Raw genomic sequence first — 27,511 nt, forward strand, 5'->3', positions numbered from 1 at the left:
GCTCACCAGGCTCCTCTGTCCATGGAATTTCCAGGCAAAAATACTGGAGTGGGTTGTCATTTCCTACTCCAGGGGATCTTCCCTACCCAGGGATCGAACTTGTGTGTCTTATGTCTATTATATTGGCAGGCAAATTCTTTACTACTGTGCCACCTAGGTTATACCACCAGCTTATTCAGATACGGAAATAAAGACTTACAATAAAATACTATACAACTCGCCTAATAGCATTTTGTTGGTAAAATGTAGACCTAGGATTCAAATCCAGACACTCTGACCCAAGTGTCCCAGCTCTTAAATGTTCAAAAAGGAAATTTTTTGCATGCCTTGATTTTTGGGTGCTTTGGGGAACAGAAGACCATAAAGTCCCAACTAGGTGCTTAAAGAGTATAGTCTATTACGGAGGTTGAATGCCCTCAAAGAGCTAACAGTATTGTAACAGAATAACAACAGATATGCATTCCGTGTGTGTTAGTTGCTCAATCGTGTCCAACTCTTTGCAACCCCATGAACTGTAACCTGCCAGGCTCCTCTGCCCATGGAATTCTCCAGGCAAGAATACTGGAGGGGGTTGCCATTCCCTTCTCCAGGGGATCTTCCCAACCCAGTGACTGTACCCAGGTCTCCCTCATTGCAGGCAAATTCTTTTACTGCTTGAGCCACTGGGGAAACATTTGCAAAGAATAAGTTGAGAAAGCAGGTGTTAACTTACAAAGCGAAAGAATAATTAGATAGATGAAGACATTAGTGTATATAAATGAACAAATAATTACTGAGCTATCCTATGTCCCTGACATGGGGACATAACCTAAAGATACAACAGATACAAGATCAAAGGGGGCTTAGAGTTAGTCATTGAAGAAAGGAGTAATCAAGCATGTATCAGTTCAGTCGCGTCCAACTCTTTGCGACCCCATGGACTGCAGCATGCCAGGCTTCCCTGTCCATCACCAACTCCTGGAGCTTACTCAAATTCATGTCCATTGTGTCAGTGATGCCATCCAACCATCTCATCCTCTGTTGTCCCCTTCTCCTCCCATCTTCAATCTTTCCCAGCATCAGGGTCTTTTCCAGTGAGTCAGTTCTTCGCATCAGGTGGCCAAAGTACTGGAGTTTCAGCCTCAGCCTCAGTCCTTCCAATGAATATTCAGGACTGATTTCCTTTCTGATAGACTGGTTGGACCTCCTTGTAGTCCAACGTACTCTCAAGAGTCTTCTCCAACACCACAGTTCAAAAGCATCAGTTCTTTGGTGCTCAGCTTTCTTTATGGTCCAACTCTTACATCCATACATGACTACTGGAAAAACAATAGCTTTGACGAGACAGACCTTGGTTGGCAAAGTAATGTTTCTACTTTTTAATATGCTGTCTAGGTTGGTCATAACTTTTATTTCAAAGAACAAGTGTCTTTTAATTTCATGGCTTTTATTTTCAAACACGTATACTACAAAGTTAAATGCCAGAAGTAGGTAAAGGGTTGTTTATTGTACAAATTGAACACCTAATCCAAGACTGTGGGATCAGAGGTTTCTGTAGCTTTCTAGAAACAGTCACATTTTAAATAGGTGAAGATTATAAAGAGATATTAGTGGAGAGGAAGCAGGAGGGCATCATTAGTACTGAAAATGGTATAATGTCAGAGCGCAAAGCAGAAATTAACATATTTCACAAGGGGCAATATGGTGAATTTATGATGAGATTAATAATGTGTAAAAATTCTAATGAGTTTTTGGAGCTCACACTGAGGAATCTTAATTTTATATATGATGTAAAAAGTTATGTGTTTTGAACATAAATATTGGTATGTTAAAATAATGAAGGCCAATAGGGTACTAAGTACAAAATTGTGTTTCTGAGACCCTGAAAAACAAGTAAACATGACATTCCTGTGTTTTTCTAGTTTGTGCCATAAGTGTTAGCAAGAATTTGGCTGAACTCAGGAAAACTTGTCTGGGCCAATAGGAAACTTCATTCATCAAAGAAATATTGATTGAGCCCCTCGGGTATGAGGCACTGATTTAAGTGATAGATAAACAGACTAAACAAGACAGAAGTCCTAGACTTACAGAATTTGTATGTTTCTGAAGAGAATCACACAATAAATAAATCAGTAAAATAAGTTATGCATTAAATGTTAATAGGATTTATGAAAATAATTTAAAAAATTGTAGACAAGGAGTATTTGGCAGAGAGAGTGTTAAAATAGAAATATCCAGGTCAGTAATGGTCTCACTAGGAATTTGATCTTTGAGTCATGACCACTGAGTTAAGAAGAGTGATCCAGAAAAAGGAAATTACCTGGTCTCTAATATTAATAATGTCATGATTGAAAAATCAGCCCCTCCTTGACCTGCTTCCTTCCTGCCTCTGGTCTCCCACAACTTCTCTACACATTACTCTGCTTTCCACTCCTCAAACACATGATGCCCTCATAATCTTCTTGCTATTTCTACTGACTAGGTGCTTACTGGAGAAGGAAATGGCAACCCACTCCAGTACTCTTGCCTAGAGAATTCTGTGGACAGAGGAGCCTGGTGGGCTGCTGTCCATGGGGTCTCACAGAGTCGGATACAACTGAAGTGATGCAGCAGCAGCAGCAGGATGCTTATTTGCTATTTCTTTCTGTTAAGTGTATTTAAAACTTGGCTCTAACACAACTTCTTCTAAATTATTCTAAGGAACATAAGGTATTCCTTATCTTGCACCTGAAGAATCATGACATAAAACTTACACAACTACTTTTTTTTTTTTTTAACACATGCCTGTCTCTTCCTTCTAGATCTATATTGTGCAGTTCATGTGGCTACTGAGTACTTGAAATGTTAACTTCTGCAACTGAGTAACTAACATTTTAAATTTAATTGTATTTAAAACTGAAATTTTCTCATTTAGCTAGTCACAATTATATTGGACATTTTAGACAAAGAACAGTTCCATCATTACAGAAAGTCTGTTTTAGACAGTACTGCTATACATCTTTTATACTCAGTTTGGGGCTTATACACTTAGTAAATATTTAAATAAATGAGTTAATGAATCATTCTTTCCACTGCTGAATCATTAGAGCAAAACTTTTCCTAATGGTTATAATTGACTTCTCTCAAGAATTATGTTAGATATCCCCACTGACTTTTAACTTGCCATTTTTGGCATTTGTAATTTGTTGCATTACATTGATAGGTAGCTATCAACTTGGATGTAGATTTTGATTCTTTAATTATATTCTAGTTCATCAAGGAGCAGGACTAAATACTTGATTGAACCTACCACAAAACCTAGCATAATGCCTTTCACTCTGCAAACTCTAGAATTCAACTGAAAGCACAGTTCTGGTAGAACTGAGGACAGATTAATCCAACTTCCTGTCTGCTAGATATGATTTAAAATAAGTGGATTTCTGAAGGTAAAGAAGAGAAGAAGCTTTAATAAATCACTGAGAGTCTTTCTACTCTAAGGACAATTTTTGAAACTAACATTTTATTCAAGGAGAAATGGAAATTCCTAACATGACATATAAAATTAATGCATTCTGCCTCTGGCAATGAGTCTCTTCTAAAAGCACTGGAGATAAATTTTCTGAATCTCATGTGAGTTTACTTCATTGTCAGTGTCATTATTGGCATTATTTCAGGTATTCATGAATGAGATCTTCGTCTTTAGGCTCTTAGTGCTTTCTTTTGATGCGGCTTGCCACACTACAGTCGTCTTTCATAACATATCTACAGAGTTCCATACTGACAGTAATGTCAGAGTAGGGTAAGAGGATTTTTGGAATATGAAGGAATAAACCAAAGATATATGAAGTAAAAAAAAACTGAAGCTTAGTATTTAATATCTGAAGAGAGAACAATGTTAATTGATTTCAGTCTGGCATCACTGTGCACATTAAATTAAAAAGATTTCAGTTTTGCTGTTGGGCTTGCTAATAAGTATGTAATCATAAAAGACCATTCAAATTTCAGAAAGACCAGATGGTGAAAACACATTCTTCTTTCCCTTAAAAGCTTTCTAACTGATACATTCAAATTCGATAGATTTTCTCAATTTCTAAAGAAAGCATTTGTGATTATAGACACATTTCTGAAAGAGAGTTAAAAAGGCTGTCCAAATCAAAATCTCCCACAGATCAGAAAAGTGAAGGCTTGAGAAATTTCCTCCAGTTTGGGTTCATCTTATTTGGGGCACTTCGTGCATCTTTTACCTAAGTATCTGTTTCCTTCTTACAATTTGGGAAGTTTTCAGCCATCATTTCTTCAAATACAGTTTTGATCTCCTTCCTTCTACCTTCCCCTTCTAAAGCCCCTATTACACCTAGGCTGGCATATTTATATTTTTTTTTGTCTTTTTGTCTGCTGTTGTGATTGATTTCCATTATTCTATCTTGCAGATCACTCACTCATTCTTCTGTGTTATTTAGTCTGCTACTCATTGCTTCTAGATTAGTTTTTATCTTGGCAATCAAATTGTCTAATTTTGATTGGTTCCTCTTTAAAGTTTCCAGCTCCTTGTTACAGTGATCTGGATTTCTATCAATAATTTTTCTTAATTCTGTTAGCATTTTTATTACTTCCTATTTGAACTCAGTTTCTAGCAGACTGGTGAAGTCTATTTCATTATTGGTTCTTTCAGTGGATTTCTCTGTTCTTTTAACTGGGAGTAGTTCTTCTGCTTTTTTCGTGTTACTTAACTTTGTCTCTATAAATTTAGGTGAAATAGAGACCTCCTACTGTGGTCTTGGAGGGGTTCTTATGTGGGAACAACCTGTGTAGACTGTAAGGCCAATATTTTTAGTGGGAGGGCTGTTTTTAATAAAGATGCCAGCCATACCTTTCCTCAGTGTGTTAGTCATTAGCCTTGTGAAATGGGTGTGACTGTTATTGCAGTGTCCAGAGCCTGTACTGGATGTTGGGTGGGGCCTCTTTATTCCCAGGCTGCCACAGCCCTGTTGGGGGCCGAGGTCTGCTTCCCATTTTCTGGTGAAGAAGCCCTGAGTGTGGGTCCAATAAGGCTCTACGCCCTTAAGCGTATGCTCTGGCCCAGAGGAGGTGAGTGCTGCAGCAAGTGAGGCCCGTGTAGTCACAGCAAAACCTATGCATCTCCCATGCAGGCATCTATGGTTCTGCCCAGAAGCAACGCTATATTGTGTCCTTTTCTCCACTGCATTCATCCCAGGCCTAGTGCTAGGCTGGCACTGGGGGCCAGGGCCCACACCCCAGGCCCTCTGGCATCTCTCTGTGCTGCTAGATAGAGTCCTCTGCCAGGGCCCATCCTCCTGAGATTCATTGCCTAGTACATCGTAGCAGCCCCCACCTAGTACACATTTCAGGCTGGGGAGTGCAGCTGGGTGACAGTCATCAGTGCAGGGGTACCTCTGCCCTGACTGCTAGCAAGCCAGCACGTGTGCATTCCTCTTGAGCAGAGTCCAGGCTCCTCCAACCCCTCTACCTGCTGCAGCAGACCTCCCAGAGTGTTTCCCAGGATGAGAGCCTGCCCGTATCAACCTTCTCTCCTCTTCACAGATCCCTTCCAAGGGTGCCAGTCCTGTCCCGATGCCTGTTTTTTTTCCCCTTTCTACACAGTTTCATGGGATTTTTTCCTTGCAGCTTTTTGGTTGTATAAGAGATCTTTTGCCAGTTTCTAGCTGGTTTTCTGTCAAAATCATTCCAAATCTAGTATATTTTTGATGTTTGTTGGGGGAGGTGAGGTCCACATCCTCATACTCTGCCATCTTGATTCTCTGAGGCTGTTTCTAATTCATATACCTGGTGAGCACTAGTTGGGACTGGAAACTCAGTCTGATTGAAACCAAATTCATTAGATAAATAAGAAGAAATTTAGGAATAAATTCATATGTGAATCAGAAGGAAGGTCTTTATTTGAAGCTTTTAAATTTAATTTTGATGCTCATCATTATTTGACTTTGGCACAGTGACCTTGGAACTAGCAGAAGTTGAGGTTATAAATACACAATGTTGGGGAAGGGGGATATGGCTTATTAGTGAATGTTGCCAGACAATGAAAAGCCTGAGTAGAGCCTGGAGTTTTGTAACTTTTCTTGTCACTTTCCCTGTTATACTGGAAAATACTTAAGATTTAATTAAAACATGCCAATAAACTTCTCACTCAGTCTTTAGCAAATATAACATGGCACATGTACATAATTAATGTGGTCACTTGAGTAATTCACACACATACTAAACACACACAGACACAGAGCATATATTTTCCTGAAATTATTATATCTCAAGAGTTCTTTGCCTCTGCTCATCAACTTATTTTATTTAAACAACTATCTTTAAGTAAAGCACATATGCCATATTTATCAACATTTGAATGAAGCCTGTGGTGATAATTTTACTGCCTTAAAACAACCCACACTAATGGGTTTTATAATTTGCAAAATAAAGGGCATTCGAATGCTTTTAAAAACCAATTTGTCAACTGCTGAACTTTTACTACTTTGTGATCCATTTAATTGAGCTGTTCTAACCCATCTTTCTCCATAGTACAACTTTACCCCTCCACCAGTCTACTTTTATTTGTTATGATAAGCTGAAGAAATGTATATATAATTTTAAGATGATGAATTTTCTTTAAGGATTCCGATAAAATTCAGTCATTGATTAAATATTTACTATACAAGTGTTCCCCCTTAGAATAACCCAGTTCCAGGTAATGGAGTGTGGTGAGATAGGGAGGACAGGAGAGGCACAAACTGGAAACAAATAAGATATGATCCTGAGCTCTTAATGAGGTATGCATTTGAAACTTGAAACTAGTTTCTAAACATCCTAATAAAATAAATTTCCTGTGACTTTACATGAGAACAAAACAGATATAAGTGAATCTCTGATTCTACAGATTTGAAAATAACATCAAACTTTCTTTTCCAATGCTCTTCACATCCCTGGTAGGACCAATATTCTGTTCTGTCAACCTTTCACTTCGTACACTGCCACTCTATTCTTTCCATTTGCCAAATCAAGAAACAGAATGTTCCATTTAAAGTCTGAAATGAATAGCATGTGATAGCAGCGCTGGAGCAGTTTTTGCATTGATTTACATAAGGAACTGGAGATCACGGGACCCCCCGAGGAGTAAAAGCTAGTCACAGTTGATACTACACTTGAAATACACCATGGACTGCAATTTTAATGATGCAGACATTTAAGTTTATCAATCTGTTGTCTTTCATCAAAGGAGAACAGCAGTCCTTTTACATTCCCAGAGTAATGAAGGGCACAGGGTAGGAAATGAAAATCGGAGAAACGCACGTCTTCTGCTGAAGTGACTAGAGGTCAGAGAGGGGTTTGGAACCTGGATGAAAACTAACCAATGACTAAGGTACAGACTGTGAAATATCCAGTCAAGCCAGTCTCTTCCTTATTAGAACAAGATTTGATTTTTTCTTTTTTTTCTTCACCTAAATCATTTCCACAAATATTTATCCAGCACTTACTAAGAACAAGGTACAACTTCATATTGCTAGTAATTTCAAGATAATCATTTTTTAAGTGCTCAGACAGAGCTTTTTAAAAATACATATGTTTACCACTTCACAGTTAAATAAAACTAATCACTTAGCAAAGATGGCAGCACCATATTAATTAACCATTCTCAATAACAATTGCTTTTCTCTTTGTCCTTTGATTCTTTGGTCACTGTACATGTTACATGTACAATCACACCAATTCTGTTAAACTTGTTTTAATTATTGTTAGCAACCTAAAGTGTTAGTCTGTTTGGCAGAGGTCTCTTTTAAAGTGGCCAACAGTAAATGATTAATATAGTGTTCACTGCAATACCACTGTTGGAATAACCTGCAATTAATTTATTTCCTGTTAATATGTATATAAGCACAATTGCAATAAATTCAGAGCAGTTCCACCACATATTCAAAAATGACAATTTATGAATAGGTTTTTTTTTCATTATTTTTACATTTCTAAGGTTCATGTGTATGACAACAGGCTTTATTTGGTTGTTATCATATTGAAGTCACTGAATAAAATATATTTAAGACTATAGTTTGATTTAAAAAATAGATTAGAAGGTGGAACTATATATATTTAAAATTCATAGCCTTTCTAAGAACTATTATATACTAAGCTGTGCTTCTGTTTGTTCAGAATTTTTAGAAACAATTCAGTTTAGTTCAGTCGCTCAGTCATGTCTGACTCTTTGCAACTCCATGAATTGCAGCACACCAGGCTTCCCTGTCCATCACCAATTCCCAGAACTTGCTTAGACTCATGTCCATCGAGTTGGTGATGCCATCCAGACATCTCATTCTCTGTTGTCCCCTTCCCCTCCTGTCTTCAATCTTTCCCAGCATCAGGGTCTTTTCTAAGGAGTCAGTTCTTCACATCAGGTGGCCAGAGTATTGGAGTTTCAGTTTCAGCATGTCTTTCCAATGAATATTCAGGACTGATCTCCTTTAGGATTGACTGGTTTGATCTCCTTGAAGTTCAAGGGACTCTCAAGAGTCTTCTCCAACACCAAAGTTCAAAAATATCAATTCTTCGGTGCTCAGCTCTCTTTATGGTCCAACTCTCACATCCATACATGACTACTGGAAAAGCCATAGCTTGGACTAGACAGATCTTTGCTGTTAAAGTAATGTTTCTGCTTTTTAATAGCTGTCTAACTTGGTCATAGCTTTTCTTCCAAGGAGCAAATGTCTTTTAATTTCATGGCTGCAGTCACCATCTGCAGTGAGTTTGCAGCCCAAGAAAAAAAAGTCTCTCACCCTTTCTTTTTCATTAGAGAAAATATATCCTTGAAGAAGTTGTAGGCATAGAATGCTCTTTGGAGAAAGAAAGTTATACTCTCAGAAAGGTACAGTCCATTTTTACTATTTTATATATGAAAATCAACATAATATGGAAGAAATCCATATATTAATGGCTTGGGAATATTTGTAATTTTGTATTTGAGCATATAAACTGAAAACCAGCTATTTCTTAAAAAATTTCTATCCCCTAACCTAAGAAAAAATTTAAATACCTTTGGTCAACTCTAATAGGAAACTCATCAAAAAGAAACAAAGACTATATTTAATTAAGATTGTATTCCAAATTTTCTTCCACTTAGGTAGAGTAAAAGATCTAGATGCAACTAGTATTTAACTTAGTAACACAATTTTTGTTTTACTTCACTATCACCAAAGTATCAGGTCAAGGAACGTTAGCAAATTCTTAATAAAAAGTGAATATGAAAACTTGAATACTTCAGGAAAATACAACTAGCTTAGGTTTCTGAATGCAATCTGGATTTAGGAACTACAATTCCCTTAGTTAGGAGACTGTTAGTGTTCTGGTACACCAGTTTTAATGGGGAGGGGTGAAAGACAACATGCTGCTGATTGACATTTCAGGCCCCGGGACCATGGTAAAATCTGCCACAGGAAATCTCAGCCCCTCTTCAGGGAGATGTAACGTTTTTCCTGAAGGCCACCCTGGATATACAATCTGAATCTTCTGAAGAGGAAGGCCAGATTCTCCTGCTGTGCTTGTTGTTGTGCCTGTTAACTGGCAGTGTTTAAAGTATCAATTCACACGGTCACGTTCATCAACAAATACACAATTAAGTGAAGAAAATTATATTAAAGGGGCTAATTTTTATTGTAATTGTGCTTATGAATAAATTTGTGTGGCAATTCATTGTGCTCTAATTATGTGACTCAGGGATAACATATGATACATTAGACATTATCCGTATATGTAAAACAATCTCTTGTAAAACTCATGCTATTTATCATGCATGGAGTTTTTCAAACTTTTAACATCTCATGCAAGTTTAGACTGTCTAACTTAATCATTACTAGAGAAAAATCTATTTTATATTGATATTTTGATTTTATTTAAAATATTTTTGTACTCTGGAAACCACTCAAATAAGATTTCATTGTACTGAAAGACTAGTTTCCTAAATAGCCAAATACTTTGAGCAATGACACTGTTTCTTATAGAAGTAGTAAATATATTTTGAACAATATTGGCAGCTGTGTGCTCAAAACAAACATGGACAATCTGAAAAAGTGTAATAAATTTTAAAATACTATTTTAAGATCAATAGTAAAAAATAAATTTAATCATATCACAGCAAACATTGTCCTAAGAATGTCCTCTAAAATACCCCTTGAGTTCTGACTTGTGTTGGTTTTCTAATGTTTCCTAATCAATGAATGTTTATTGATTATTTTCTGTACCAAGAACTATGCCAAGATCTATGGAGTAAAAATGTTAAGGTATTATTCAGCCAAAAGCATCTATTGTACTTCTCATAGTCAGGGCATTTTTATATGAATAAGCATTTTGAAAGCCATAGATAATGTTATGAGGTTATCCTAAAATAACCTCAACCATTTTACATTAAGCCAAAAGAGCAACCTAAGTTGACAATTATCTGTCAGACATAAGCTATTCCACCTGCTTTATCTAATCCTTGTCCACTTCATCTGCCCTGTTCCTCTATCAGGCCACACTTCCACTACCTCAGGAACTTGTCCTTTACACACACACACACACACATATATATATATATATACATAGACATACATACATGAATATATATATATACACAAATTATTAGTTAGTTTCATAGTCAAAGAGGAAGTGTCAAGGAATATGACATAATCACATTGCTTCTAATTTTCATGGAACTACCAAGAAAATTACAAATGCTTAAATCACCTCTATCCAACTAAAGAAGTTATTAAAGGTTAAACTTTGGGGGCAGGGTAAAATCTTAAATGTATTGTATCTTCTTTGTCACATGAAGTATTAAATTTCTGAGAACTAAGTAGAAATAAAGAACCTCTATCAATTTATTACATTTAAATATATTCTCTAATTTTTGAATGTCTGCTTGTAAGAACTCTTTTTTCTTCACTTTTACATTTTTCATCAAAAGTTATTTTTTCTTCACAAAAGTTAGCACAATAAGGTTATTTTCAAAAAGGTTTAGTTTAAGAAGATCATTTAGTATAGATTAGTTTAAAATAACTGAAATTAATTTTTAATAAATGTAGGAATTATTGAAATAACTCAAATATTATATAAAATGAGAATGCCAAGTTCCATGGCCTTTAATTTTCTATTCTGTTGTTGTCTCCATTTCCCCAGATAGACAGAACCTATTTTAGTGTTTTTCATCACACATCTAAAAGTTTTGACTTATGAATCATCTAGGTGTAGCAATGAATAAGAACTGACATCAAATATCAATATTATTGGCCCAGCTAAATGGTAGTTGACATCAACTTGTATTGCTGAAGAAGTAAACAAAAAAATTTTTAGTAAGTGCTGCCTGACATCATTTGTCCTTCAGAAGATCAATGACTGCATGACCTAAATGTTATTTGTATTTTTTATATAAAATGGCCAAAGACTGATACTAAGCACTTTGTTTGAGAATGAATATAAATGAACAAAATTCAGAAAACAGAAATTAATCTTCCTTTGACAAAATGGAATGAGGATAACTTTATAGGTAGGCAATTGCAGGTATTTACTTTCCCACAATTTTTAAAAATAGATAATTAAGGCACTTATATTCACATACTAGTAACTTGGAAAAGCAATTAATCTATTACATATCAAATTTAAAGCTCTTAATAACCTAATTATTAAATGTTATGCTGTGATATGAAACAGACAAAATATTCCTATGTAGGTTTATATACATTTTTTTCATGGAATTTACTCAGGTTTAATACAATTCAATAATTTCCTATTCAGAATAGCTTTAGAATTTATTTTATTTCTGTTAAAATGTTAAGTGTATACTGCAGCTGTACATTTATACCATCTATTTTAAATGAAATTAAGTGAAAGGATATAAGAAAGTCATATATATGTGTGTGGCCATTCTTTCATTTACATCTACATATTCGCAAACAAGTGGCTAGAAAGAAACATCATCGTTTAGCCACTAAGTCCTGTCCAACCCTTTTGCGATCCCATGGATGGCAGTCTGCCACGATCCTCTGTCCAAGGGATTTCCCAGACAAGAATACTAGAGTGCGTTGCCATTTCCTTCTCCAGGGGATCTTCCCAACTCAGGGATTGAACCCATGTCTTCTACATTGGCAGGCAGATTGTTTACCATTGAGCCACCAGGGAAGCCCAGAAAGAAACATTAGCTTCACCAACAATAGTAGTAGTAATAAAAATCAACATTCAAAAAATTAAGATACTGGCATCTGGTCCCATCACTTCATGGCAAATAAAGGGGAAAAAGTGGAAACAATGACAAATTTTATGTTCCTGTGCTCCAAAATCACTGGAGACAGTGACTTTAGCCATGAAGTTAAAAGATGCTTACTCCTTGGAAGAAAAGTTATGACCAACTTAGACAGCATATTAAAAAGCATAGACATTACTTTGCCAACAAAGATCCATGTGGTCAAAGATATGATTTTTCATGTACAGATGTGAGAGTTGGACTATAAAGAAATCTGAGCACCAAAGAATTGATGATTTTGAACTGTGGTGATGGAGAAGACTCTTGAGAGTCCCCTTGGACTGCAAGGAAATCAAACCAGTCAATCCTAAAGGTTGAACAGAATATTCACTGGAAGGACTGATGCTGAAGCTGAAACTCCAATACTTTGCCCACCTGATGTGAAGAACTGACTCCTTAGAAAAGATCTTGATGCTGGGAAAGATTGAAGGCAGGAGGAGAAGGGGACAACAGAAGAAGCAATGATTGGATGGCATCATCAATTCAATGGAGTTTGAGCAAGCTCTGGGGGTTGGTGATGGATAGGGAAGCCTTGTATGCTGCAGCCCATGCAGTCACAAAAAGTCAGACACACTGAGTGACTGAACTGAACTGAACTGAATTGTGGTGCTAGAGAAGACTCTTGAGAGTCCCTTGGACAGCAAGGAGATCAAACCAGTCAATCTTAAAGGAAATCAATTGTAAATATTCGTTAGAAGGACTGATGCTAAAGTTGAAGCTTCAATACTTCAGCCATCGGATGCGAAGAGTCAACCCTTGGTCTCCCAGACCCTGATGCTGAAAAAAAATGAAGGCAAAAGGAGAAGGGGTAACAGAGGATGAGGTGGTTGGATTGCATCACAGACTCAATGGACATGAGTTTGAGCAAACTCTGGGAGACAGTGAAGAGCAGGGAAGTCTGACATGATTCAGTCCATGGGGTCACAAAGAGTCAGATACAACTTACTGACTAAACAACAATAATAGTAACAGCTGGAGTGTTAAGAATAGAAGTGATAATAGTATTTTCTACTTGCCAGGCATTATATTAAACACATTATTATGTATTGTGTAATACTGTTCTTTTTATCATTCATTTTTACAATGAACTAAATGATTATCAAGATTATACATCTTGTGAGTGGAAAAGCCAGTATCCAAAATGTACTAGGGGACAAGTATAACTGAAATTGGGTAATTTTCCAGTGTTCTAAAATTATGGAACAGTGTCATGTTATAGAAGTTTTCTAAGGAACAGCTAATCTATTATGAGAATTAAGTGAGTTTGTCTTGCAGTTTAATATCCACAGAACTTTGAAAGCCAACATAGTTGAAAAAATAAGATGCAATGATACATACTATAATGAAGTCCTTGTGCTTTCATTGGTCTAAAACTCTGCATTTATTCATCACATTTTTTGAATATTATGTATGCAAAATAGGCATACTAGATGCTGGAGATAGTGAGCCAAACAAGATTTAAATGTCCTATTTCACATTTCTTTTTAATGCTGTTCAGTGTACAGATTTTTTTTTTAAGTAAACAGAGAAAAGCCCCAAGACATTGTGAACCATGACTGAAAAGGAGGTCAAACTGAACTAAATTAAGTTCTTTGCAGTAGAATGGCTAGAATGATAACTGAGGTACCCAAGCTGGGGTACAATAAGTGAAGGCAGAAAGGTGATAAGATGTGAGTAAGATTTTAGCTAATAAGAGCTCTCAATGAAGTGGAAGCACCATACTGGCTTTACTTAAGAGCTGGAAGACAGACTGGTATCTTTAGAAAAGCAATGCTTGGAACTGAGGATTTGAAAACGATGCAATTACAGTTAAGGACAAAGTGTTCAGAGTTTGACTTCAAGAGTAAGTAGCTGAGGAGGAAAAAGGTGTTTGAGGAAAACTGGTCAAGGAAGTAAGTGTCAAAGTACTTCATGAGCCATATATATAAAGGGAGACAATAACTCAGGAATTATAGTCTTCAGAGAAGTAAGGTGACTGGGAGGTTCTCAGCACTGAATCACAGCAACGAATCTGTCTTAGGATTTCAGTGGGATTACAGCATATTTTGATTTTAAAATATCTAATGTGTTAGTATAATGTATTGGTGTTTTTCTTTCTGGCTTACTTCACTCTCTATAATCGGCTCCAGTTTCATCCACCTCATTAGAACTGATTCAAATGTATTCTTTTCAATGGCTGAGTAATACTCCATTGTGTATATGTACCACAGCTTTCTTATCCATTCATCTGCTGATGGACATCTAGGTTGCTTCCATGTCCTGGCTATTATAAAAAGTGCTGTGATGAACATTGGGGTACACATGTCTCTTTCAATTCTAATGCATATATATGGAATTTAGAAAGATGGTAAGGATAACCCTGTATGCGAGACAGCAAAAGAAACACAGATGTATAGAACAGTCTTTTGGACTCTGTGGGGGGTGGGGGATGATTTGGGAGAATGGCATTGAAGGTCCTTCTAGTCAAGGCTATGGTTTTTCCTGTGGTCATGTATGGATGTGAGAGTTGGACTGTGAAGAAGGCTGAGTGCCAAAGAATTGATGCTTTTGAACTGTGGTGTTGGAGAAGACTTTTGAGTTGGACTGCAAGAAGATCCAACCAGTCCATTCTGAAGGAGATCATCCCTGGGATTTCTTTGGAAGGAATGATGCTAAAGCTGAAACTCCAGTACTTAGGCCACCTCATGCGAAGAGTTGACTCATTGGAAAAGACTCTGATGCTGGGAGGGATTGGGGGCAGGAGGAGAAAGGGACAACAGAGGATGAGATGGCTGGATGGCATCACTGACTCGATGGACATGAGTCTGAGTGAACTCCGGGAGTTGGTGATGGACAGGGACGCCTTGCGTGCTGTGATTCATGGGGTCGCAGAGAGTTGGACACGACTGAGCAACTGAACTGAACTGAACTGAATATCATATAAGAAACAAATCGCCAGTCCAGGTTCGATGCAGGATACAGGAAGCTTGGGGCTGGTGTACTGGGATGACCCAGAGGGATGGTATGGGGAGGGAAGTGTGAGCGGGGTTCAGGATGGGGAACACATGTACAGCCGTGGTGGATTCATGTTGATGTATGGCAAAACCAATACAATATTGTAAAGTAATTAGCATCCAATTAAAATAAATAAATTTAAATTAAAAAAATAAAATAAAATATCTAATGTGGTTCATGACTTAATTCTGAAAGTCCAATTATTCCTCAGTGAGCTTTCAGCTAAAGCTGACAGCCCACATTTTCTGGAGCAACTCCTTATCATCCAACCTGAATCCACAGCCTCTGATACGTACGGAAAGTACAGGAAGATACCTAGGCACAGAGAATGCAGAGGACTTCATCTTTTTTCAATACTACCATATTTTATGAGTACTGGCTTTTTGATAGTTTCCTTCTGATACAGTCATTTTGATTCTATGGCCATTTTGACATGCAAAATGTAAATGACTGTTATTGATAGATGCCCATATCAGCATTTTTTCCCTTATTACTTACTTAGACACTTATCTTCAAAGATCTGTGTTTGTCCCTTAATTTGATCCTATTACCTCTCCTAGCTCTCACATACCCTTCTACAGTATCCTCTAATGATCCATATATATGATCAACCAATTCCCCCTGCAATGCCACTTTCTGTTCTAAACACTTCCTTCACCTTCTCAGCTTAAATTGTGACCTGAATCATTACTCACAACCATCACTCTTCTTCAAGTACTCTAAAGCAAGAAATTATTTCTCTTGTCCTCTATATGACTCAAGGCCAACAGATGGGGTAGGAGTCTACATTGCTGCAAAGTCCTATTAAATCCCTTTCTGTCTTACTTATTTAAAACTCCAAACTGCTGCAAAGTGAAACTGACAGACTTCACCTTCCATCACTCTTATTCACAACAGGCAGTTTCCATGGAATTGTAGATGAAAAACAAGTCAGAACTTGAATAGCCTTCTATTAAGGCTATATGTCATTCATTTCAAAATCAAAATATCCACATTTTATATAATTAAAGTATATACTACCATATTAAAATAATCAATATAACAATACTTGAATAAAGCAATAGGTTAATTAAAATTAGTGAGAATAGAACTTAAGGATGTGTGAAACTTATTCTTTTACGAGCTGATTAGAATTCTAGAACTACTAGAATTACCTTTGACTCTACAGAGCCTTTCAGTTTTGTTCCAACAATCAATGTGTTGAGACTAAATTCCTAGCTTGAATGTGCAAGACAGAGGTAAACAGTCCCATGGAAGGATGTACTGGTATTCTAATAGAGTTGATTTACAGTGTTCATCTGACTTTTCCAGGCAGGCATAGCACAGCCATCCTGGCTATGTATCTCTCGGAACAGTTGGAAATATCCACAGAAATATAAGGACACTCGCCTGACCATAACATCACTCTAGAAGAGGATCAAGAAAAGTACTTAGAAGGCCTGATGGAATCTCCACCCTAGCCAGACTATAGGTCAATTTTCTAAAAATTTAAAGGCAGGGGACACTCCAATAGGGATCCCCTATTCATTTTCTTGCTATATATTTCTACAATTAAAAATTACTTATATTGAGTTGTCTGTGTCTATTAATATTATCATGGTAATTACAACCAACTCAAAAAAAATTGGTTTTGCTTTACAAAACTGACTTAGTAAAAAGCTTTCATAGGTCCTTAAAATGTTTCATTAGCAGATTACTTTAAAAAGAGGTTTTAGATAAAAATCTATCTCCAATAGAAAAATCAGTCAGAGATGAAGACACTGGGGCTCTAGTCCTATAACACAGAAATAAATCTTAATTTATACACTTTTATATAGAACCATGCATACATACTGATATTGTATATTTGTTTCTGTGATTCTTGGTGGCTAGCTGGATCTCACTGAGTTTTACATTTTTGATTTCTGCTTACAAATCTAAAATTAAAGAATTTCCCAAAAATTGTGTTTATGTAAATAGCTAAGTGCATTTTAACTGGTAATGTGACTTGAATGCATATCCGTAAGGCATCAAACAATTATCAGACAGACCTGATACTACACAATTCTCTGCCTGCTATGTATGTACCATATAATGCATTTATGATCACAACTTTGAGAGTTTGAATGTGAACTGTGTCACAACGCCATTTCCTTCAGAAATCCTGAAAGTCTTTGCACTCTTTTGGTTACTGCTGCCTTCATCCTCCTGACACTCCCTAACAGGAATGTGAAATATGACAGTTTTCAAAACAGTTGACATAAATGACTGAAAATTTCACTTAAGAGTATCATTCATCAAAATAAAACAGCATTTCCTTAACAGTAATTAAATATTTATAGCAAAGAAGAGATAAATTAATGGAAAAATTCAATGAGGCTTGGGGAACGTTGATTTGGAACAGTGTTGTAATAGTCCCTTTGGTATGAACAAAGTGTGTAAACAATAACACTTTGATATTGGACAGTCACTTTGGTCAGTCACTTTGATATTGGGCACCTGGACCTCATATTCATTATCTTGCTTTTGAAATACACATAATTAATGTATGTGTCCCTTGATTGCTGAGTGAATAAATCTAATTTAGGTATTTCCATATTTATTAATTGTACTATTTAGGATTGTTAAATGGTGTGAACTTTCCAGCTATAAGACTACTTGCCAAAATAAATGTTTGACTAACAAAATATTACTTTACTACATTTTAGCTTCCATTTAATTTTCCTAAGGTATGTGAAGCTTTAAGCCACTTAATAGATTTTTTAGCATAAATATCCTATCATGTGGGTCTACAGTTCTTAAATGGCTATATACTCTGCTAGAAATAAAATTTCACTTGGTATTTAGAACTAATTTATAATATATTGACTCAAGAGAGTCAATTAAATGGAAATTCTTTACTAAAACAAATTTGTTAAAATTTAATTTTAGTTGAGCCAATCATGAATATTCCAGGGCTGGTGACCCCAGCACGATTTCACTTGAAGTAAACAACATTCCTTTAGCAGAAATTATTCTTAGTGAATTATTTTTAGTGAACACTCTTCTCTCTCTAAAAGAATAATAACAGCATGATAGTAATGGAATTTTGACTATGCTATCATTTTGAGGTTGGGTGTAGGTAATCTATCAGATTTCATTTTTAGCTAATTGGGAAAGAAAGAGGAATATGGAACTAAGATTTACACTCTACTGGGAACTGAGTCAAATTAAAATGTTAGATATAATTAAATCATATAGTTTGAAGGGGCTTGAGAAGTCATCTATCTAGTCAAAGTGCTTTCATTTGAGAAGGTACAAACAAAATCATCCTTCCATGATTACCATCTGAACTCTTTTAGTGAGAGTGAAAGTGTTGTGTTTGACTCTTCCTGAGCCCATGGACTGTAGCCTGGCAGGCTCCTCTTGTCCATGGAGTTCTCCAGGCAAAAATACTGGAGTGCATAGCCATTCCCTTCTCCCAGGGATCTTTCTGACTCAGGGATTGAAGCTGGGTCTCCTGTATTGCAGGTGGATTCTGTACTGAGCCGCCAAGGAAGCCCTTTTAGAGACAATCTGAATTAGCACAGAAACTCAAAGCCATGTTTAACAATCTTCATCACTGGCAAAATCATCCCGATCTCTACGTAACTCAAACTGTAGATAAATATTTTTGCTATGTCATAAGTTTATATAAAGAAAGACATATTTGAAACTTTTTCATAAGAAACTGAAAAACTGTTAAATCAAGGTTGCTCTATTCTACCCTGAGGAAAGGCCCCATTTCTTTAACATTTTCTATTCTTGACTATCCTGTCAATCATTTTCTTTAGTTTATGATCTTACACTAAAATTTACAAGCTTATATTCTACTTACTTTCTTGAAGGCCACGCTAGACAGAAAGCCTTGAAACATGTGTTTAAGTGGAATTAAGTATAATAGAAGATTCCCCTCTACTTACCACTGTAAAGTGTGTTTTAAACTTCTTTAATTCTATATTATGTGTACATTGTTTTCATTGCTGTAGTCAGTTTACAAATTTGTTCTCTCCTCTCACCCTGTTAACCTGCCATTTTTCTCTGGCATTTTTTTCATTAAAGTGAATTTGAATAATAAAGCTGTAAAATAACTTAGTGGAAGAACTCAACTCACCCTAGGAGTGAAGGTGGCGTCATTGATGGAATGCATGTGACCGTAGAGAGACTGCTCACATTTCCCCTAAGAAGACAAAGCGGAAACACAAGTCAGATAAATTCCTTTCAATACATGTGAAAAGAAATGGAAAGATAACAAATGATCTTGTTTGTTTTAAAGTAATGTTTAAGTCAATTAATAAAATCAATACATACTCACGGTAGAAAATGCTAAATTTTGCTGTCAGCTACCGTGTAGAATCAGACACAGCTGTACTGGTGAGTGTGTCACCAGCATTGGTATTTTACAGTGAAATTCCAGTATTCTCACAGTTATATCATTGAACTGGTAGTGAATTCTCACTAAATGACTCCATTTGCAATTAGCGTACCTTTCTAGTCATGGTGCCAAGTAGTGAATTCTTATAGAAAGCCCTCATTTTCAGGATGTTTTTATCACTGCTGAGGGTATGGGGTTCTTTTTCCTTTTGAATCACAAGATCGCATTTTAATTCATAAATTCTGAGTTTGGTATTAAGATCATTACAAGTATAAAAAATGTTACAAACATGTCCAGTAGTATTTTTAACACAAAATAAGCATTTATTTTGAGAAAAGCATGCTTTGCATCTACTTATTTATCTTTTCCAAACAATAGATAAAACTAATTGAAATTAACTACAAAATTTCCAAAAATGAGCCCATAGCACAGTATACCCTAATGGCAGAAAGTGAAGAGGAACTAAAGAGTTTCCTGACGAGGGTGAAAGAGAAGATTAAAAAAAGCTGGCTTTAAATTCAGCATTCAAAAAACTAAGATTATGACATCCAGTCCTATTGCTTTATGGCAAACAGAAAGGGAAAAAGTGGAAGTGACAGATTTTATCTTCCTGGGCTCCAAAATAACTGTGGATGATGACTGCAGCCATGAAAGTAAAAAGTGCTTGCTCTTTGGAAGGAAAGCTAGGACAAATCTAGACATATTAAAAAAGCAAATTCATCACTTTGCCAGCAAAGGTCCATATAGTAAAAGCTATAGTTTTTCCAGTAGTCATGTATGGATGTGAGAGTTAGACCATAAAGAAGGCTGAGTGCCAAAGAATTGATGCTTTTGAACTGTGGTGCTGAAGAAGACTCTTGACAGTCCCTTGGATGGCAAGAAGATCAAACCAGTCAATCCTAAAGGAAATCAGCCTTGAATATTCATTGGTAGGACTAATGCTGACGCTCCAATACTTTGTCCATCTGATATGAAGAGACAACTTATTGGAAAAGACTTTGATTCTGGGAAAGATGGAAGGCAAAAGGAGAAAAGGGTGGCAGAGGATGAAATGGTTGGATAGCATCACTGACTCAATGGACCTGAGTTTGAACAAACCCTGGGAGATAGTGAAGGACAAGGAATGCTGGCATGCTGCAGTTCATGGGGTCACAAAGAGTCAGACATGACTTAGCAACTGGACAACAAAACATTATAAAAGGATTTAAATGTAGGACCTTTCATTGTGTCATCAATGTTCAAAGTGCATTCTTACCTATCCTAGGGAAATAACTCAAGTCTTATAGAAGAACCAGAGAAAAGAGAAAGTTAAATCTGAAATGTTGTTTGCAGATTATTGTTATGGGATGAAATTCAGATTTCATTTTATAATGCATCATTCATTTAACAAATATCTTTGATCAATTAATGTATTCTCAGCACAATTCTTAGAATATGTCAATGAATAAAACAAAGAAACTTGTCTTCATTGACCTTAAAATCTAGGGGAAGAGTGAAGGAACAGACATTTTAAAAAGGTATGAGTGTGTTGCTTAGTCACTCAGTCACGTCTGACTCCTTGTAACCCCATGGACTGTAGCCTGTCAGGCTCCTCTGTCCATCAGGATTCTCCAGACAAGAATATTGGAGTTGGTTCCCATGCCCTCCTCCAGGGAATCTTCTCAACCCAAGGACTGAACCCAGGTCTCCCTGCAATCAGCATTACAGGCTGATTCTTTATCATCTGAGCCACCAGGGAAGCTAAGTGTGTTAGAAGAGAATAAATACTGTAGAAAGAAGAAAAGTCAGGTAGGGTAATGGGTGTCATGAATGCTGGGATTGAAGATCTAAGGGCAAATCCAATTATCAAGTAGAGTGATAGAGTTTGATCACATTCAGAAAGCAGGGTTTGAGCAAAGACTGAGGCAGTAATGGGAGTTGCCCAAGAAGACATCTGGAGGAAGTGCATTCCAAGAAGGAGAAAAAGTTAGAACAAATGCCTCAATGTGGGAGTCTGCCTAGTATGTTTCTGAAACAGAAAAGAGGCCATTGTGGCTGGACAGAAGTCAGTCAGAAGGAGAGTAAGTGTACTCAAAAGACTTCATCTATTTTTCATTCACTACATTTTGTTGACTTAATCCTAAACTATTTAAGGAGGAGAGATTTCAGAAAAGACTATAGAAGGAGATATTAAAAGATACAGGGTCAATGTCTGCCACAGAACATTCACAGACTAGTTTGGAACTAAGAGGAAAGGCTTTGTAATTAAACTTATTTAATCCTCATTATTGTCACCGAATTCAACACATTAAATTTCAAGTATCTATTTATAGAACTAACGCATGCTATTAATCCCTTTTTATAGAATGCAAAATTTCCCCACATGAATTTAAAATTCATAAAAATATATTGAAACACTTTGGCACCCTCTCAGGATTCCCCCTATTCAGGCTCTTCTGGTTTAGTATCTTGATGCTGTTAATAACATTAAACCAATTATGCTGAGGACTTCAAATCATCCAAATTCCCAAAGTAGGAATAAATTACTTACAAAGTCAAAAAGGCAAATATAAGATGTTGTAGTTAGCTTTCACATATTATCTTAGGAGCGCTTATGGTTAATTTTTTTGAGAACTCAGTAGGAAATAGCAAACTGCTTTAGTATTCTTGCCTGGGAAATCCCATGGACAGGGGAGTCTGGTGGTCTACAGTCCATGGGGTAGCAAAGAATCATAAACAACTGATCAACTGAGTATACAATACCATATATAGTTAAATATAATTATATAATGAGTGCTAATATGGTCTAAGTATTAGTAAATTTGTCTTAAAATAATTTCTGTGTTAATAAAAATTTTACATTTGGTCCTCTTCTAAATTGAGAACCTCTAAACTATTTGATTAATTGGTATGGAAAATGGAGTTTCCTGATTCAAACCCTGAATGCCAAGATTTAATTCAAAGTTGAATCTCCAAGGCACTCTTGAAAAGCCCTGGAAATATGGGGATATAATGGAAATGCTGACGGACCACATTTGTGCTGCTATAACAAAACCTGACTCGAAGATAAATGTTTCATGAATTAAGAAAAGTTAAAAAAGCTTTTCTATCCAGCTTTGTTCCCAAGATAAAAGTGAATCTCCTCCTTTTTCTTTGTCGTATAGGGAATATGAGGGTTACTAATATTCTGGTCTGCAAACAGCCTTAATCAAAAGCAATACCCAAATCAGGACATTAAAATTTGGAATATCTTCTTTGATGAATTCTTGTCAGAATTGTTTTTTTTTCTCCCCCCAAAGAAGTGAAAAAAATGAAAAAGAGGGTAGTGTTTTCCCAAAAAAAAAAAAAAAAAAAGCCACATGAGCTAACATGTCATTGCTCCAGTATTTGATTCTCTCAGGGAAGCTGTGTGCAGTAATGGTTTCTCTGACTTGCCCTGGGGACAGAAACATCTCGGACTTAATTCTTGGCTCTGCTGTGCGACCAAACAGTGGTGCGACATTAAATAGGTTGCTTCAATTCACTGTGCTTTAGTCGCCTCATGCAATTCTCAAAACAAATCTATAGATTAAATGCCATTACCCATGTCTAATGAGATGATAAAAACGTTTTATCATCATTTAGGTCTGTTTTAAGAATTACATGAGATAATGCGTGTGGAATGTTGGTACAATGCCTTCAGTGCAAAGAAAGAACACAAATATTAGCCCGTAATACATGTGACATAGGCCATTGAAATACTGGTGATGTTCAGTACCTCTGCCCTTAGCTATCTGTCTCCTGAAAGATCCTCGGAAGGAGTCTTATCAGCATGAGTGCTGATTTTTTCCATTTATCCCTCAGATGCATTCCCCATGTGGCACTGCCCTGCTCTGTGCCCTGATGTCTACTAACTACAACATCATGGGCTTTCAGGCCCTCCATCCTCTGTTCAGAGTGAGCCAGAGGACAGTGCCAGCAGGATACAGAAGAGCCAAACAATATGGAAGATGGATAAATGACCACTTCAGCTCCCTTCCTGTTCAGCTGTGATTTTCTTACTGGCTCTGTCCTCCACCTAATTCCACTGCTTGTGTTGTGCAGGTTGTCTACAATGGTGACAGCTCACACTGTGTCCGCTGTGATCTCCTTCCCTGGCCCCTTCAGCTGTAGGGGTAGTAATGGCTCTCTATTATTGCTAGCCTTGGGTGCTATGCTTGGCCCCTTAACCTTGTTCCCATTTCTGTAAACATTCAACTGGAGTACATTCCGTGTTTCATCTGTTTTCTGCTGGGATCTGTCTGATCCCGCATGTTAGACATGATATGCAAAAGCAGACTTTTTGATTTTTACTTCCAAGCTGCTTCTCTTGACCCTTGCCAAATCTTTCCTTTTAAGTAAACAGCATCACTAGTTGCTCAAAAAACCAACCAAACAAAAAAGCCTAAGCAATCAAAAACCTGGGAATTGATAACCAACAAGGATATACTGTAAGGCAGAGGGAACACTGCTTGATACTCTGTAATAACCTACATGGGAAAAGAATTTGAAAGGTATATGTATAGCTGAATCACTTTGCTGTACACCTGAAACTGACACCACATTGTTAATCAACTATGCTCCATATAAAACCACATTTAAAAGAAAAACTGAGAATTGGAAGACCTCCCTTTCTTTCTCCACCTCCACCCTACCCCCTTATCCAGTATATCAGTTCTGTCTTAAACATACAGCCTTACTCTGCTCACCTCTGCCCTTCTCCACTGTTACCACTCTGCTGCAGGATAACATCCCAAGATGATGAGGAGAGCAGGAGCATCCTTAATCATCTCCTTGCTCCTACCCTCACCACACTCCTCATCCATTTCTATCTCAGGCACTGGAGTGATCAATAAAACCTGAGTCAGATCACACCATGCTACTGCTTACAATCACCCAAACGATTACCGTCACACTAAGAATAAATTTTCAGCTCTTCACTTAGGTCCAAAGGCTTTGTATTGTTTGGCTTCTGTCTGCCTATCTGACCACATCCTTCACCATTCTTCCTTCTCATGCCTTGTGTTCCATAATTCTTTTCCTGTTTCTGTATGGTCAGGGCTTTCTGAGCAGAGTACTTCACCTGTTCAAAATATGTCTGAATAGCAACCCTGAAGATGGAGACTTCTGGAGAGGTTGAGGGGCATCTTCCCATGAGGCATTTGTTCACATTACAGGTTTCTCCTCTTCTGTCTATAGAGGATTTGCTTATATTCAAGAGTGAAGGTTTTACTCTCTTTCACTTGGCAAAACTGTCTTTTATCCTGTCTTTCCACTGCAGAATACTGAAGAATTGATGATTTCAAGTTGTGGTGCTGGCAAAGACTCTTGAGAGTCCCTGAGACTGTAAGGAGATCAAGCTGGTCAATCCTGAAGGAAATCAACCCTGACTATTCATTGGGAGGACTGATGCTGAAGCTCCAATACTTTGGCCACCTGATGCAAAGAGCTGACTCATTGGAAAAGACCCTGATGCTGGGAAAGATCGAAGGCAAAATGAGAAGGGGGCAACAGAGGATGAGATGGTTAGAGATCACCACCAACTCAATGTACATGAATTTGAGCAAATTCTGGGAGATCGTGAGAGACAAAGGAGCCTGATATGTTACAGTCCATAGGGTCACAGAGTCAGGCATGCTTAGCGACTGAAAAACAATGACAGCAATGGAGGGGCACTGAGATTCATCATGTGAGGGTTCCTTTCTATGCTCTCAGTACAGTAGCAGAAAATTCTATGGAACCATTTTTCCTTTCCCCTTGGACACTCAGCCAGACAAGGTCAGGAGTGGCCCTGTGACCAAGTTTTGCCCAGTGAAATGTGGGCATTTGTGAAATAAGTCCAACATAGGTCTGGACCATAAAATACCCTACACAATCCTCTAAGCTCTTTGTTTTTGACTGTTTGCAGGCTGAAGGCAGAGGAGCTCTAGAAGATGGCAGAGCATGAATATAAGGAGTCTGGGTTTCAGAACCACCTCAAGGAGAAAAGCTACTGATTAGGACCTTCTGACAGGACATTCTATGAAATAAGAACTAAGCTTCTAGTGTGTCAAGCTCCTGAGACTCCAGTGTTTAACTGTTTCAGCAGAGATTGGTACCCAACACATAGGTCATCCTGTTTCTTTTGTATCACTCATCGATAACTAAAATTAGTTAATGAATTTGTATTCCTTTTTATTGTTATTTTCCACCCACTAGAATAGGCCCTGTAGGAGAAACTTGCTTGTTTTGTACCACTATATCATCCCAAGGCCCAAGACAGCTCTGGTAGGATTTCATAAAAGTTGTTGAATGAAAAAGTAATCAGTTACATGAAGATCACTACTGAGAAAAAAAGAAAACAAAACTATCCTCACCAGATATGCTTATTTTTAGATAAATAGCTTGGTCTTCTTTCCAATATTCTTTTTTTTTTTTTTTTTATCTCATCTGTCATGACATGAAATGTGCCCTGTTTTATTTCCTCAATTCCTTTGCCATAACGTGGTTCTAACCAATAGTGTATCTATGCATCGACTACGCCACTGTCTCTTAATGTTTTAAACAACTACATGAAGATATCTGATGACTCCCGGTCAAAAATGCAGCTTTTCATTTATTGAGTGCTTATTATGTACTTAAAGCACTGTGTTAAGTGCTTTACTTTCATTGCCACATTTACTTCACAGAACAGCTCAATGAGATGGTATTATTGTGATTACTATTTTCGAAATGAGAAAACAGAAGCACTATTCTACAACAGCAGAAGGAAAGAATGCCAAAGCCAAGATAGTAATTGTTTTGTTATAAAGTAACCTAATGTTTTATATGCAAGAAATTGAAACGAGAAGATTGTTCTATAACCATGTTAACAAACTACAGAACTAGTTTTGAACCTGTCCAATCAATTAGTAGCGGTTCCATACTCCTGCTTACAAGTAAATAACCAGAACTGGTTTTAAACCTATTTAATTAATCAATGACAACTAATTTCAGTAAACACTCCTTGAAAAGCCAAACAGCAACAGACTCATGATTTGAAAGCCAGCCAACTGGCTGGATTCACTACAGTGAACATATTCCTAAGGCTGATATTAACCTTCTTCCTCCTGTGTAACAGACAAAAAAAATGAGCCTCAATAACCAACACAGCTACTCTTCTAAGACTGACCTAACCCAGTTTTTGCCTCTATAACCAACACAATCCAAAGTAAACTTACTTTGAGCCAACATGCAATCTCAAAATGAAAAGCTGCATTTATATTTCATAGTTGGGCATATATCTAAACAGATGAATATTATACATGCATATAATGCAGAAGTTAAGAGCACAGGATCTGGAGGTACATTGCCTGAATTTGAACTCAGGCTTTGCAGCTTACTGTCTTTGGAAGACTCTGAGCCTCAGTTTCCTCATCTGCAAAACAGGAGTAGTAAGAGTATCTAAATCATGGTGTCATTATGAGGTTTAAGCTAATTCATGTAAAAAGCTTAGATTACTGCCTGAGACACAGGAAGTGCTAAGTAAATGTTAATTATTACATAGTAACAATACATAGATTATAAATTTTGTGATAGCAGGATAACATCTATTATCTTCATCATTTCATAATTATAACTATAGAGACAAGCTGGCTCATGAGAGGTATTTAATAAATATTTTTCAAGTTAGTACACACACACAATAAGGCCATTCCTAAGAAATGTATTAAGTTTAACGCATTTATCCTTCATCAACTTTCTTTTCTTCACATGACCTCTGCGTTTTCAAGGCAATTCAGGCAGAAGGGTTAACCTCTCAGGATTTTTTATTTTATAAAACAATCCTCATAGAGAGGAACTACAGGAAACGGAGCCCTAATAATTGAATTTCACAGCCATTTGATCATTGCACAGAAAAAAATTTTATGCACTGTATTTTT

The 27,511-nt window shown here is 36.8% G+C and overlaps 1 protein-coding gene across 1 annotated transcript in view; it reads right to left on the minus strand.

Annotated features, from left to right (window-relative positions):
- SPAG16 (sperm associated antigen 16) overlaps positions 1-27,511 on the minus strand; it is a 1,070,067-nt gene that overhangs the window by 301,482 nt on the left and 741,074 nt on the right. Inside the window, exon 14 of the mRNA XM_070387101.1 lies at positions 19,353-19,418. Within this exon, the coding sequence (XP_070243202.1) occupies positions 19,353-19,418 (66 nt within the window). The remainder of the gene's footprint in view (positions 1-19,352; positions 19,419-27,511) is intronic.

This window comes from Bos mutus, chromosome 2 (assembly GCF_027580195.1).
Source record: "Bos mutus isolate GX-2022 chromosome 2, NWIPB_WYAK_1.1, whole genome shotgun sequence".
Taxonomy (NCBI): domain Eukaryota; kingdom Metazoa; phylum Chordata; class Mammalia; order Artiodactyla; family Bovidae; genus Bos; species Bos mutus.